Source organism: Sarcophilus harrisii, chromosome 2, assembly GCF_902635505.1.
Source record: "Sarcophilus harrisii chromosome 2, mSarHar1.11, whole genome shotgun sequence".
In the NCBI taxonomy this organism is placed as follows: domain Eukaryota; kingdom Metazoa; phylum Chordata; class Mammalia; order Dasyuromorphia; family Dasyuridae; genus Sarcophilus; species Sarcophilus harrisii.
This window is the reverse complement of record NC_045427.1, coordinates 597,221,963-597,237,833: the sequence shown is the minus strand read 5'-3', so window position 1 is coordinate 597,237,833 and position 15,871 is coordinate 597,221,963. Positions and strand designations below refer to the sequence as shown.

The window sequence follows — 15,871 nt, the reverse complement described above, 5'->3', positions numbered from 1 at the left end:
CTTAGCAGCTGCTGTTCTTGAGTCCATATCTTCACACTGAGCCAAATCCTCATCCGGTGTAACTCTGTGGGAATCTTGGACTGAAATCTGGCCTTAGTGCCATTATCAAAAGGCATTTTTTAAGTGTCTGTTTCTGCAAAGGTCCGGGCTCAGCAACATACACTGTTTGGATGCAATATTGTGAACACTGAAACCCTTGTTCCTCTGAGGTCTCTCATTTTATCAGTAATAATCTCTGGTTTCTGTGGGGCTCATAAGAACCATGTCTTATCCTGTTGCCCAACTTTACCTCTCTTATTTTTGTTGGGAAGTGAGGGCAAGGGTAAAGTTCTAATTCTTTGAATCCCACATACATTCTTAAGAACACAGGGGTAAATGAAGCAGGAAGTGGGTTTTTTTTCAATTGAAAGTTTCTTGGTTTAAGGAATTTAAACCTTGAATTCCAAAATTGGGCTTAGGGTGAATTATTTTCTTCTTTTTGGTGAGATGAAGAACAATAAAAATGCTCTTCCTGACCAGTTATATCAGTTACTTGACAAGAGATAGAGATCTTTCCTATCATATTCATTTATGACTAAAGTGATAGATCGAAGATTTCTTGACAGCACCATTAAATTTCACTGAATGGTTGAACAAATTGTGGTAAGTCAAAGTAATGTATGATTACTGCAGAATAAGAAGCCAGAGCAATTCAGAGAAGTATAGGAAGGCTTGTCTGAACTGATGTAAGCATTTTAGTTTCTTCTTCCACCTGAGGATATTATGGAGAGCTCAAACTGATTTATGATATTTTGTGGACATTTGCCCATAGTCCAAACTAAGCAATGGATCATGGTTAGAAAGAAAATATATTTACACAAGGCAACCTACTGAGACCAAGACTAGCTATATATGTAGTCTCTCATAGCAACCCAAGAAATTCACTGTCCCAAACTATGCTTGTATCTCATTTTCTCTTAGCAGGAAGAGTTCATCTAATTTATAAAAATGATTAATGTCATCTATTGTGATGGCTTTCTCCTTAAAAGCTCTCTGTGGATCCCCCTTTCCAAAGCTAAGGCTTTCTTCCCATTTCCTCTGCTAGGTCTTCCTCTGTTTATTAACCATGTTTTCTTTTTCATTCTCAATCTCTCTCCTTTAAGGAATTTTGGACATTGAATTTAAGATATCTAATGGGACATATAATTCTCAGTATTCAATAAACAGTTGCAGATGAGTACCTGGAAGGCAGGAGATAGGTTAGGGTAGATAAATAGATCTGACTTGTCAATGCACGCAACGTGTACCTACTGGATTGTCTATGGAGAAAAATAATTTGGAATGTAGGCACGTGATTGGCATATGGACAATTTTATAGACTTTCTCTGAAAGAGATATAGTTGTAGCTTTCTAATACTTTTGTCCCTTAAGACCACTTGTAAACTTACAGGATTATAATTAGTGTAGAAAGGACCTTTAGGGGCTATCCAGTCCAATCCATAGACAATTTTATAAATGAAGAAACTGAGATATACAGAAATTAAGGCTGGAAATCAACACCAAGCCTTGTGATTGCAAATACAGCACTCTTTCCTCTACCTTCCTGGCTCATACAAGTCTTCTCTTGCTAACACTGATTTACACAGAATACCTGTGCTGTTTCTGGCCAGTTTAATTTTTCCTCTGCAGATATTATCTGTATACATTAATGTAAGCAACTCAGGAATCTACTTTGTATAAATAATAGGTTTTTAAATAATAATAATATTATTACGATGTTAAAAATGAATGAAAACTTTTGTGAGTGCTATAAAGAGACAGACGCCTAAAATGTTCCCTTATTTTTATAAATAGAGAATACAGAGTCATGCTGATAAATTACATTGTTAAGATTGGACAATCAGGACATTGTGCATGTAGTCTTGCAAAGCTAAATTGTAGAACACAGCATGTCACTGGCAGGAACATAGTCTTTCCAGAGATTTTACCATGGAAATGGCACTGGGCTAATGCGATTATGTTATTGAGAAATCTCTTGTTCATCTCAAGTGTATTCCTATATCAAAAAAATCCATCTGTCACTGCAATTCTGCTGGCTTTGTAGCTGAATTCTCTCCCAAGTTCAAAGCTTTTCTTATAGGGAGGATGTGATGCTATAAGGTAGAAAGAGACTAGACAAGCAATTATTGCCAAAATCTGATGATACATCAAGTTCTGCACATTATTTAAAAAAATTCAGACAACCAGGGATGACATTATTGTTTCAAAAATAATCTACAGACTAGCCTCAGCTTGCCAGTCCACTCTGCAAGAAGACACCTGTCTTCCATTTTCTAAATTGGAAGCTAAATTGGAAGGATTACTGGAGTAAGAAATTACCTCCTACTCAGACTGAGTTTATTTGAGTTTCAAATGGATTTATTTGGTAATAGTAAAAATGTTTAACTTAAGTCTTGTGCTGATATAGGATGCTTTTATTAAGAACCTATTTTGTACTTGTCAGGGAAGATAAATATAAACATATAAAACCCCACAGAGACTCCTGGACGGGGAGTAGAGGAGTTTAACAGACCAGGTGTGAAAGAGAAAGACAAAGGAAAGGGCATGAGAACTGCAGGAAGTATAAAAGTCTTAGAAGCTGGTCGGCATGAATGTCATTTTGTTTTCAAAGCTAGGTAAAACTGGTCTTAGAACAGACCTGCAGGGACTAGTTTACTTTTGTCATTATATCCCCAGTGACATGGTAAGTTCAAATAAATGATGGTTGATTTATTGATTGAAGCATGGGATGAGACTGGATTGTCTAATTTTATGTTCAATTGGTGTTAATAAAAGGGAAACATGGTGTAGTAGACAGAGCAAAAGACTTGGAATCAAGAAAACCTGGTTTAAATTTTGTCACTATTAGCTGTATCACCCTGAGCTAAACTTTTCACAATCTGTTTCTTTATCTGCAAAATAGGGATAATAACACCACAATGGTACCTTGGTATGGGGGAGAAATCTACCTCTTTTTGACTTCACTTTCCCTTTGATGCCACCACAATCCAATCAGTCTTCAATAATTAAAACTTTGCTGCTACTTTTGCTCCTTTCCCTTCATTACCTGTTCATAGCCAATCACTTACTAAATCTTATCAATTCTACTTCCGTAATAAAAATAAGCATTTATATTGGGGAACTAAGTGGTGCAGTGGATAGAACTGGGCCTGGAATTAGAAAGACCTGAATTCAGATTTGACCTCGGACATGGACTAGCTGTGGGACCCTGGACAAGTCACTTAATCTTATTTGCCTCAGTTTCCTCATCTGTAAAATGAGTTGGAGAAGGAAATGAGAAACCACTCTAGTATCTCTGCCAAGGAAACCCCAAATGAGGTCATGAAGAGTAGGACATGACTAAAATGATTAAATAACAACATTTATATAGCATTTTAAAGGCTGCAAATATATACATGTAGACATATACACACATAATATGTGTATACTATATATACATATATATATAAACATAAATAATATATGTATATATTTGTATGTGCACATCTTGATTTATTGAGAGAAGTGTGGGATGAGACTGCCTTTTTTTTGGTGTATATATGTGTATATATATATATACACACACATACACACATACATACATATGTGTGTGCATATGTATGTATGTATGTATTTTTATTTGAGGCTCACAACAACCCTGTCACATGGTGGCACTATTAGCCCCATTTCCCAATTGAGAAAACAGAGGATTAGACCAGTTTAGGGACTGGGCCAAAGTCACCCAGGCAGAATATGCTTCAGTGACATGCCTGTGGTTGGACCTAGGTCTCTATGAGTGGATGCTACAATGGACTACTTCTCATCCTGATAAATTGTCTTTTTTCTTTTGCTCATACTTTCCCCCTTCTTTAGTACATCTTGACCCTTCTCTAATCTCCCATTCAGTAAGCTGATCTCCTCCAGTAGTTGTTTTGATTAAATCAGTGGCTATAAAAGGTGTGGAAGAGCAATCCCTCTGGGGTGATAGAACCTGAATGAATTCACAATTGGTTGAAAGTGTGTGGATGAAGTTTTGGAGCAGGGGACTTACTCCATGGAGCTATCTAGTTCATTTCATCTCTACTTCCTAAATTCCAGAATAAAGAAAATAAATGTGGAAGGTGGAATAAGTCACAACAGAAGTCATGCACGAGAGTAAAACAGCTAGAAGAAGCAGTTTTTGAGTTGCAGCGGCTTCCTGCCCTGGCCTAGTGTACAACACACCTTTTCTTCACAGTCACAAGTCCCTAGAGGGCTCAGTACAAACACTGAGTTATCACCAAGAGGCTCAGTGCCCCTCACAGTGTTAATTCAAAGAAGGAATTTGGCTGGATTTTAATGGAAGTCAGCCAATGAGGCTGGTCTGAAAGGAAGTGTTATGAGCATTGGAAAACCAACCACTAGAATTTCCAGTTAATTTGATAATAGAGCCCAGCAGTGGAAGAAAATAATCCTAGAAAATGATACTCGTGTTGCCACAACACAGAACTATAAACCACCACACACTAATATCTATATACTAATATTATGTATACCCATAAGTATATACATGTATTATATGTGTATACATACAGAGATATACATAGATATGATATACACACAAATAAAATAATTACTTTTGACATATAAACTATAAGAAACTATATACAAAGTAACCACCAATTAAAGAGGGTGTACAGGAAGGAAGGGTATTAGCCACTGGTTGCAGGGAACCAGGGAAGACTTTATGGAGAAGGGGGTCCTTGAGTTGAGTTTCTAGAGGAAGCTGGGAGGTGAGAGAATGCATTCCAGGCATGGGGCACAAAGGCATGGTGACAGTGAGTTGAAATGGCTAGGAGAAATGGATTAAATCTCCCTTAGAAATGTTCAAAGCTGGACTGCCTTCATTCCAATTGCTGCAACACTCTTTTCCCTGTGCCTTGGATGGTCATCACTCCAGGGCTGGAAGGCACCTCAGAGATCACCTTGTCCACATCTTTCATTTTATAGATGGAGAAACTGAGTGATTTGCCAAAGATTATATAGATAGTAAACATCAGAGGATGGAAATAATCCCAGTTCCTGTGACTCTAGGGCTAGTTTTCTTCATTGTCTCAAGCAATTAGTTCATATTTGGAACTCTAGCTTATTCCCCAAAGTTAATTTCATTTAGTCATTTATATCCATTAAGTCGCTCAATTTTATTTTCTTTGGGTAGGTAAAAGAAGCCATTTTTTGCCGATTTTACCTAGCCTGAATCACTGAATGGGTGTTGCCTCTAAGATCTGTTAAAGACCTTAGCTCAAAAAAGGTAAAGTCTCCCACTGTAGCCAGGGCCATCTCCAGTCATCCCAATCTATATCTTGCCACTGGACTCAAATGGTTCTGGAGGGAAAAGTGAGGCTGGTGACTTTGCACAGCCCTCCCTCACTTAAAACTCCAATTCACTTCCCTTGCATGTCACAGCATCATCTCCCTGATGTGATTTTGAGGACAAGGACAAAAAACAGAAACACAGTAGCAAAATACCTACTACATATGAAACATCCTGTATTTGGTGCTAAGAAGGAGAGACTCAGAAGTAAGGGAAGTCTCACAGAAATATTTACCAATTTAAGTGATCATCATTGCCAACAGAAATCAATGAAGAACCTAAATACTTTTCCTGAGAACTTTCTTCCTTAGAAAAAAATAAGGAGAAAACAAAAAATATGTTTCAAAGTTTCAAAACAATGAAAATTCATAGCAGATTAACTAGTATAATTGAATAGCTTTTTGAGGCATAAGGAGAGCAGAAAGATGACAAAGTAGGAATTGTGACCAATTCCACACGAAGGGATAGCCCTTCACTTTTTCAGATCTTCATTTTAGTGGGATGGATAATAGATTTCATCTGGACTCTTCTCCATCACCGTGCTTCCCTACCCCTCATACTCTCTTTCTCTTGCTTTTTTAAAATAAGGAATTGGTATCCAAGATAAATAACAAGATGGTAAGAAAGCAATTAGCTAGCTTTGATGTGTTCAAGCAACCCAGCTCAGATGAACTAGGAATCTGATTGTTGAGTCTTAGTGATCTTTGAAAAACCAAGAAGAACCAGAAAGGTTCTGAAGGACTACAGACATGAAAAGGTTCTAATTTTAATAAAGAAGGTGGACTCTTCAAATTTTAAGCAAGTGAGCTTTAGTCTTGTATCTGGCAACATTATAGCATGGATGATTTATGACTATTTGGAAAGAAATGTTCTGATAACTAAAATGAAATTATGCCAGATTACCATAATTTTTTGACAAAAATCACCAGGTTAGCAGATCAGGGAAATGCCATTAACATAGTGTAATTAGATTTCAACAAGTATTGAACAAATTCTCTCATGTCAGGATGCAGAGATGGGGAGGTAGATGATAATTAGATGGGCCTAGCCTAGGATATATAAAGAGACCTAGAGTTCTTCACCTTTTTGTGTCATGGACCTCTTTTGACAGTCTGCTGAAGACTATGAATTCCTTTTTGCAGTTTGGTGAAGCTTATGAATCCCCTTTAAAATACTGTTTTTATATACATAAAATAAATTATACAGGATTACAAAGAAAACCAAAACTTAATGAAAATATACATTTTTTCCCATCCAAGTTCCTGAACCCCCAGTTAAAAACTCCTTTACTAAACCAAAATATGATTTATTGAGTTATTAATTTAAATGAGTTATCGATTATTAATTAGAATCTGTCAGATGGGAAAGTCCAGGAATATTCCTGATACCTACCCTTGCTCCTATGCTAGTCAACATTTTAATCAATTGTCTAGACTAAACTATAGTCATACTTGTATCTGCAGGTAATGCAAAGCCAACATGTTTGTTGACTGTCAAGATTCAAGATCAAATTAAATAAAGTAAAATATGAGAAGAATAAATGGAAAATTCCACAATTGGGGTTTAAAAAAGTTAAGAGTACAAATAAAGATTTAGAAAGACATAGTTTTAGGTAAGCTTATGTGAAAATTATCTTGAGTTTTTAGTAGATTTTAGGTTCAGAATGTCAATAATGGGATAACAACCAAAATAAATGCAATTTTAGGATTCACTAAGAATAGCATTTTTCCCCCTTAACTTAGATGGTGAGGATACAACTGTTCTCTGCCCTGATCAGCCCTTGTATGGAATATATATTTTTTTAATTTTTGGGTGGCACATTTTATATTAGGAAGGACAGTGATAGAGAATATCCAAAAGACTATAACCAGGACAGTGCAGAAAAGAATATTATCCTAGATAAAGATATGATTGACCATTCCATAAGTAATATGGAGATATTCAGTCTAGAGAAGAGAAGAATTTTGGGGAGCATAATAGGTAACTTCAAGTATTTATAAAGTCACTTGGAAAGGAGATAAGATTTAATTTACTTTTCTCAATAATCTGGATTTAGGAGCAAAGGGAGGAAATTATAAAAAACAAATAAATGATGATGATGATATCATAATAACTAGCATTTATATAGCATTTACATAGGCACCTTCTGTGTCCCCTCAGGAACTGTTAAGTGCTTTACAAATATTGTCTCATCTGGTCCTCACAACAACCATGGGAAGTGAGCACTATTATTATTATTTCCATCTTAGTTGAGGAAACTGAGGCAAACAAAACAAAAAGCCATAATGTCTGAGGCTTAGTGAATTCAAATGTTCCTGACCTCAAGTCCAGCACCCTATCAGCTGGACCCACCTGCCTATCCACAAAGAGGCACATTTGACCTTCATATTAAAAAAAATAAAATTTCTAATATTTATTATTTATGTATGACTACAGGCAAGTCACTTCACCATATTTGCCTCAGTTTCCTCATCTGTAAAATGAGCTAGAAAAAAAGAGGCAGACCAGTCCAGCCAGTATCTTTGCCAAGAAAATCTCAAATGGAGTCACAAATAGTCAGACACAATTGAAAATGATTGAACGACAGAATTGTCTGAAATTGTCAGAGCTGTTGCACTTCAAAGTTGCCTGAAAGGACAATCAGTTGCTTTTAGAAGAATTATGGTCACCATGACTAGAAGTCTTCAAGTCGAGGTTGGATTATCACTTATTCAGAATATTGCTGAGGAGATTCTGATTCAGGTACTGGCTGGCCTACAGCATCTCTAAAGTTTCCTTCAGCTCTGATATTCTGCCTCCCTGAGCATAGTAGGTACCCAATAATTACTTATCTGTTGAATGTAGGGATGAATTAGACTAACAGACCTGCAACTGGATTTCATTTTCTCCATACTCCTCTTTTAGGAGAAAAAGGCAAGCCACAAATCAGAGACTGAGTCATAAAACAAACTTAGAGGGGATGTTCTGAGGTCAATATACTCCTCTGCCTGTAATTATCTCCAGTCATGAACAACAATCACTCTTGTTCCCAATAATGACCCAGAGAAGAATCTGTAACATCTCCCATCATCAGACAAAGTAATACCTATTTAGCCAAGAACCTGGACCAGTCCTAGATTGTACTGTCCCAGATCTAACTAACACACTGAGTGACTCTGGATGGTCATCTCAACTGTCTCCCTTATTTTCCCATCTACAAAATAAGGAGGGAATAAACTAGACGATGGTACGTCCTTTCTAGCCCTAACTGCTACCAGTTTGGGAATTTGGTACACTTTGGACAGATTAGATGGAATCAAAAAGTATTTCTCTTTCCTTCCCAATTAATAGCAAATTCCTCATCATCCTGATTAATCAAGATTTTAATGTAACAAATGAGGGAAAATTCCATCAATACACAGACAATAGAGAGAGTCTCGTTATTGGGTCCCCCATGCTCTGTCCCTCCCCTCCTCCTTTCACAAATCATTCTCCCCCCCCCCCCCCCACCCTGCAGCCCACCCTGCATCATCAGATGTTCTTGTCCATTAATTCATCCTAGCTGATGGATGCTTGAAATGGCTAATTCTATCTAATTTGGGGTCTTGGCTCTGGCTTCCTTCTTTTCTCCCTGCGTTACTGTCAGACTGTTCTTTGCAGCTTTTGACAAGCCAGCAAAGGGAAAAAGGTCAGCAGTGAAATTTCTGGGCAGAGCTGGCAGCGAGATGGTGGGCTGGAGCTGGTGCGCCCAAGTTGGGCTGTCGGCTCCGCTTGTGTGGCTCTGATGAGAAGCTGACAGCTTGCATCCTCACCTGGGATTTGACACGGCTGCTTGGATGCCCCATCTCAGCAAAACCTTTCAATTACATCTGTGTCCCACGAGCATAATCAAAACAATGACGCTGTCAGAGAGGGAGCGGGAGCCTCTCCGCCTCACCCTGATAGCCTATTTCCAGGCAGCATGTCTTGGTCACTTTAAATCAGCAGAAGCAGATGAAGCCTTTCCTCCCTCCCACCACCAAGCACCACGGATTTATAGGGTCAGAAAATGTGAGGTGTCAGATGGCTGTCATCTACCGTCAACCCACTGGCTCAGTCAGCTGAAGCTTTTCTAAGTGACTTCCTGCAAAAACCCCAAATCCAAGGCTGAGACTGAAGAGATGGCAGCAGAAATGACATTCACGACAGTGAGAAGAATTTGCCTAGTGACTTGAATCACAGTGGCAGGAAGACTTGAAATAACAGTAGAAAAAAAGAATGGCAAGATGGAGACTGTGTCCATGAGAAACAGGGAAAAAAAGAGAGGGGGTGATAAAAATAATAAATAGAACAGATGATACCTAATGTAGAGTGGAACCTAATGGAATATTTTTTTCTAGTAATAAAAATCTATCCTTTTAAACTTCAATAACTGTTAGAGGTGCAGGTAGGTAGTGTAGTAGAGCATTGGACTTGAAATTAGGAACATCTCTGAGTTGAAATCAAGCCTGAGGTACTCACTGGCTGTGCAACCCACTTAATCCTGTTTGCCTCAGTTTCCTTATCTGTAAAATATGTAAAACTACTGTAGTGTCTTTGCCAAAAAAAATTCATGGGTAGCATTGACATGCTGAGGTCTATGGGGTCACAAAACATCAGAATGACTGAATGACTAAAGAACAAGTATTTTGTAATTAGCAACATGTATGTGATCTCCAAAACAGAATTCATTCCAAGCTTATAAAGAGACATCATCCCTTTCCTAACTTGGAATCTGTGAATGTGTTTAAAAATTTAATAAATATATTTCAATATCATTGGGAGCCTTTATAATCTTATTAATTAATATTAATTATAGTTAAGTGTCTGAGGCTGGATTTGAATTCAGGTCTTCCTGATTCTAGGACAGGCACTTAATTAACTACTTCACCCAGGTAGCATGCTCAGTGTTAGAGACAGAAAACAGAAAACAGTTCCAGTCTCTGCTATTACTGAGCTCACAGAACCCGGAAGGGAGAGAGATGTTGAGCCATGTTCAGGGGATAGGAATTCTTTTCTCTTGTATCAAGTTACAAGTACTGTTTTCCTCTATTCCATCTTCTTTATGGTCTCTTAACTAAATGATCCAACTCTTCCTGACCCCATTTTGGGGTTTCCTTTGCAAAGATACTGGAATAGTTTGTCATTTCCATCTCCAACTCCTTTTACATGAGGAAACTGAGGCAAATGAACTCAAGAAGCTCTGGGCTGGACACTCTATCCACTATTCCATCTAGCTAACCCCTTTGTATACTCAGTGCTTAGTAAAGTGCCAAAGACATGTTTGTTGACTGAAAGATTCACCGCTTCAGCTTGGGAATATGATTTCTAGCAGGAGTCATAACTGCCAATTTGAAGGTACTTTGCAATTCAGCACTGTGGATTTCACCTAGACCAAGAAAGCTAGCATTTATCTAGCACATTAAAGTTTACAAAATGTCTTGTATGGGTTGTGTCTTTGGATTCTCACAAAAACCAATTTGAGGTAGGTGCTATTATTATCCCCATTTTACAGATGAGGAAAATGAGGCGTCAGATTAAGTGGCTTCTCTAGGGTCTACAGCTAGTAAATGTTTGAGATGGGATTTGAACTTAGGTTTTTCTCACTCTCAAGTTCAATACTCTAGCTAAGTATAGCAGAAAAAGATCTCATAAGATGCTGAATCATAACTGATGCTGAATGAAGGTGAGCAATACCAAGAGAAGATTGTACACAGTAACAAGAAGATTATGTGATGATCAACTGTGATGACTTAATTCTTCTCAACAATGCAGTTTCAAGGCAATTCCAATGGATTTGGGATGGAAAATGCCATCTATATCCAGAGAGAAAATTATGGAGGCTGAATATGGACCAAAGCATCGTATCTGCACCTTCTTTGTTTTTTTTTAACCTTTTGGTCTGATTTTTCTTGCACAATATGACAAATATGGAAATATGTTTAAAAATTGTACATATTTAACTTATAACAGAACACTTGCTGTCTAAGGGAGGGAAGGAGAAAAATTTGGAACACAAAATCTTACAAAAATTCATGTTGGAGACTATCTTTACATGTATTTGGAAAATAAAATACTATTGAAAATTAAAAACAAAAAGAAAATACTTTGGAGGCATTCTTACTTAGAAAACTAAACTAGACAAAATGGTCCTAAATTAGAACAGAAAAGATATTGAAATCATGTAAGGAAGAATATCTTTATTATCTGGTGTACTAATAAGGGGAGGAGTGTACATTGTATACTAGCAAACGCTTTTTATTAAGATGGAGAAAGTGACTTCACAATGCTCAATTTATCTCACTATGTCCACACAAAACAGAATAAGCCAAAGAAAGGACAGTGCAAACAATAGGTGCTTAATAAAAATTTGATGAATTAAGCCAAATTGAGTAAATGTTGAATAGCTTCTTAAGAATTTCTTCCTCTATTTATAATTATTTAATTATTTCTAATCAGTCCTTGAAGTAGTACCAGCCACCTTTCTGGGGAATCAACAGATACTAAAATTTCTTACAAATAATCATGTTGACTTCTTTTTTTTTAGGGATAGGTACCAGATCTGTGATTTCATTAGCAGAAGGAACTTCAAGGCAAAGAAATTCTATAATACTATAATAACACAGGACCTAGAGATTTCCCAAATGCAGCCTCTCTCCCAGGGAACATAATAAAAAACAATCAAAACATGAGAATAGCACTGAGTTCAGCCCAAAGCAGCTAGAACCCAGTAAAATTCTGAATTATAGAACTGATATTCTCTAGATCTTTCTCTTCTAGTAGACTCTCTCCCTAGTTTTTCCCCTTGAGTTTATTTCCTAGATCTTTCTACCTTTTTCCCAAATGCATGAGCTAGGCACAACAAGTAGTAAAGCAGATTTTCAAGGCAAGAATTAATCACACAATGTTAGAGAGCAGCTAGTCCAACCCCCTCATTCTACATTTGAGGAAACTGGAAACTCTGAAAAGAAAGAAATCTTTTATAGTGATTGCAACATTTCCATTCCATACTAAATATGCCTTCCCTTTCAAATAGCCTCAATAACAATTCAATAAAACTTCTTTCCAAGTATGCTCCTTGCCTAAAACATCTTGCCCAAAAGACCAAACTTATTGGTTCATCCTCATGTAAATGGGACAAGATAATGTTGCCAGGTTGTGGTCGTATCGTTAGGAGACAGTTTCTGAGATGAGTTGAGATTATCTGAATGAACCACATAAATCCCCCAGAGAATGCTTTAATAAACTCTGATTATAATTTTTCTAATGCACCAATTCCACTGGAGAGAGGTATTCTAAACATCTAGTCTGTACTGCTTGGTTGTAAATACTCCTTTTATAATAACAGAGCCATAGCCAGGTTTTAACATGAAGGTTGAATGGTCTTGCCCATTTTAAGAAAATAACAGCTCAAAACAACTCTAAATAAGGCTATTCTAAGCCCACAAAACTTTACAGCAAACTGCTAATGACGTTAACAATTCTGTATCATTTTCGACCAAATTAACATAAGTAATGTCTGGGGCAGAGCAGAAGGAATCCAAAACAGGTATGGTAAGTGAACCCAACAAAAAAGGCACGTAATGACCATAAATCCCTGAGGAGACACATTCTTTTACCAAGTTGAGTAAATATCTCATCTGTCTGGTCTGCAAAAGGCCAGTGTAAAATGGAGGGACTCTTGCCAATCATTGCTGTTATTCTTTATGCAAAGTTCTCTTGTTCTGATCATTTCACTCCGTTATTTTATGCAAGTCTGTCCATGTTTTGCTGAAATCACTGAACTCATCATTTTTTATAGCTCAGTAGTATTCCATTACAATCATATACCATAAATTGCTCAGCCATTGATGGGCATCCCTGCAATTTCCAGTTTTTTTCCACCACAAAGAGAACTGCTTTATATTTTAGAACATACAAGTTCTTTTCCTTTATCCTTAATTATCTTTGGAAACAGACCAAATAGTGGTAGTATTGAGTCAAAGGTTAAAAGTAGTTTAATAACTTTTGGGGTATAATTTCAGATTTTTCTCTAAAATGATTGGATCAGTTCACAATTCCAGCTATAATGAATTAGTGTCTCAATTTTTTAATATCTCCTCCATCATTTGTCACTCTCCCTTTTTTATCTCCCTTTTTTATTTTTAGCCAATCTGGTACATGTAAAATGAGGTTGTTTTAATTTGTATTTCTCTAATAAGAAATGTTTTTTGGTAACTTCTGTCTTTGCTGTACCTTCCCAGGAAACATTCTTTTGTAAGAGCTAATTGATTAGCAATTGGTTAATCAGTATTGATAGTGAAGATGGGTATTCATGAATAATAGTAATAATAATATATAATAGCTTTAATAGTATTATTCAAACTTATCCAATGATAGAACCCTGAGGGGAGAAATAGTCAACTGAGGACATAGTTCATTAAAGGGTGTGGGAGTAAGAATTGGAAGAGTGAGCCCAAAGAAACTGCCACAAATATATTAACTCATTTGATCCTTGCAACAACCCAGTGAGATAGATACTATAGGTCTTATTATCCCCATTTACATTTGAAGCAACTGAGGCTCAGTTGAGATGCAATTACTTAGTAGGGGTCCTACAACTACAGCAGTGTAGAATTTGAATCCAAATTTTTCTTGGCTCCTCCTCATTTGCTATTCCCATTATAGTGCTCTGTAATTGATGTTCTAATTGTTGAAAACAAGATTGAAAAAAGGAGGGTCAATTCTCTCAACTCCCTCCTAAAGTCATGTAATCATTGTTACCTTATCATGAAGTAGCTGAAGACAGCTCCAGAAGAAATCACAGCAGTCCCACCTTAGGCTTTTTCATGATATATAGGGAAAAAACATGAATCTCAGATCCCCAAACACCTTTTCACTTTTCTCTCATTAAAAGTGGATAATAAAAGGGGGTCACATAGTACGAGTTGAATCTCAGCTCTCTCCCTTTACTATCTGTATAATAATCAATTTCCTTAACTTCTCTTATTCTCAAGCTCATCTATAAAACGGAGATAATTATATTTGCACTCTGACTTATAAGATTTATGTGGATCAATGGGATAATGGGTATTACAAATTTTATAATCATCAGGTACTCTATTTGTTGTTGTTGTTATTATTGTTGTTGTTACTTCTGCCCAGTTACCCATGAAGTGCATTGATTATGTGTATTGATTATAGTCTTTTTGCTCTGCAGTAATTTAATAGCTTTAATGATACAACTCACCTCCTGCACACACACTTGATGGCTCCACTGCTAAGATTTCGATGCAGGACTTCTTCAAGATCTAGGAAGCAAATAGTTGTAAATATAAAACAATCAGAGCCCAAACTAGGAAGAATTGGATCATGAGCCAAACACCCAAACCAGACCCAGAGCAAGCAGCAAGAAGCAAGTCACACTAGCTGGAGGGCTTGAGGTTCTGTCCAGCATCCCCTGGTGGGGAGAAAGAAAGTCCCAAGATACTGATGAAAGATTGCTGCTTGTTGAAAGCAGGAAAGTGTGGCGGAACCCCTTTCATTTCACCATCGGGCAACTTCCTATTTTAGTGATTTTTTTTCTTGCTAACTCGTTCTAGGCTTTCATTTCTCTTCTGCAAAAGGACTGCAGAACTGTCAGCAATTTTCAAATGTAATACCCTGGGCTAAAGCTTGATAACCTGTCCTCATTATGTCTCTGAAAATGAGGGTTTGTTTTTTCAAAAGAAAGAGGAAAACTCAACATCTTTATTCATCTCATACTCACAGAATCAATGACGCCTCGAAGGGCATGAAATCCACCCGTAACAGGGAACACATGGTCAATGCTATCAGCAATCGTTGACAGCTGCAAAGAAATGAACAATGAGTCCACAGAAAAATTAGAGAGTGAATGCCCAAATGTTGGTGGAATTTGCCCTTCCTAGTATTAATTACTAAGAGTTATAGCCTATTTTCTATCATTACCCAATTTATCTCCCTAGGGATACTATTAATTTTAACTTCACCTCCAATATTAAGGTTTTTTTAAAATTATTCAAATATTTATCACTTGAACAAATTCCCTTCCTCAGAATTCTGGACTTGGGGTTTGTCTAATTAAGCTAAAGCCAAAGAAATTGAAATATAATGAATGGCTGGTATGATTGTGAGGATCAAATGATGTAAGTAGGATATTTAAAAAATGTAAAATCACTACATAAATAAGTTGCCGCTATTATTGTCACATTATTTATTATTATTATTTTTATTTCAGTTGTACTGATTTTAGGACAGCCAGGTTCCTGAAAGCTGGGAAATAAAAGAATATATCAAATAAAATCCAATAAGGCTGGATGAACATTTGTTGGATATGCTATAGAAGAGATTCCTGTCCAAGTTGGGACTGAACTAATAGGCAAGTGAGGTCCCTTGTAACCAGGGGTGTAGAGATGAATGTTTAACAACAAAACTTTTAAAAAACATGTAGATAGAGTATACTTTTAATTTTAATCTGCATTATTAACATTTTTTCCAAGACTT

General features: G+C 36.8%; 1 protein-coding gene across 1 annotated transcript in view; it reads right to left on the bottom strand.

Annotated features, from left to right (window-relative positions):
• The window catches only part of ANTXRL (ANTXR like), an 89,754-nt gene that overhangs the window by 45,527 nt on the left and 28,356 nt on the right, over nt 1-15,871 (bottom strand). Inside the window, exons 8-9 of the mRNA XM_031956300.1 lie at nt 15,117-15,197; nt 14,598-14,658 (exon numbers count right to left, since the gene is read on the bottom strand). Coding sequence (XP_031812160.1) covers nt 14,598-14,658; nt 15,117-15,197 — 142 coding nt within the window. The remainder of the gene's footprint in view (nt 1-14,597; nt 14,659-15,116; nt 15,198-15,871) is intronic.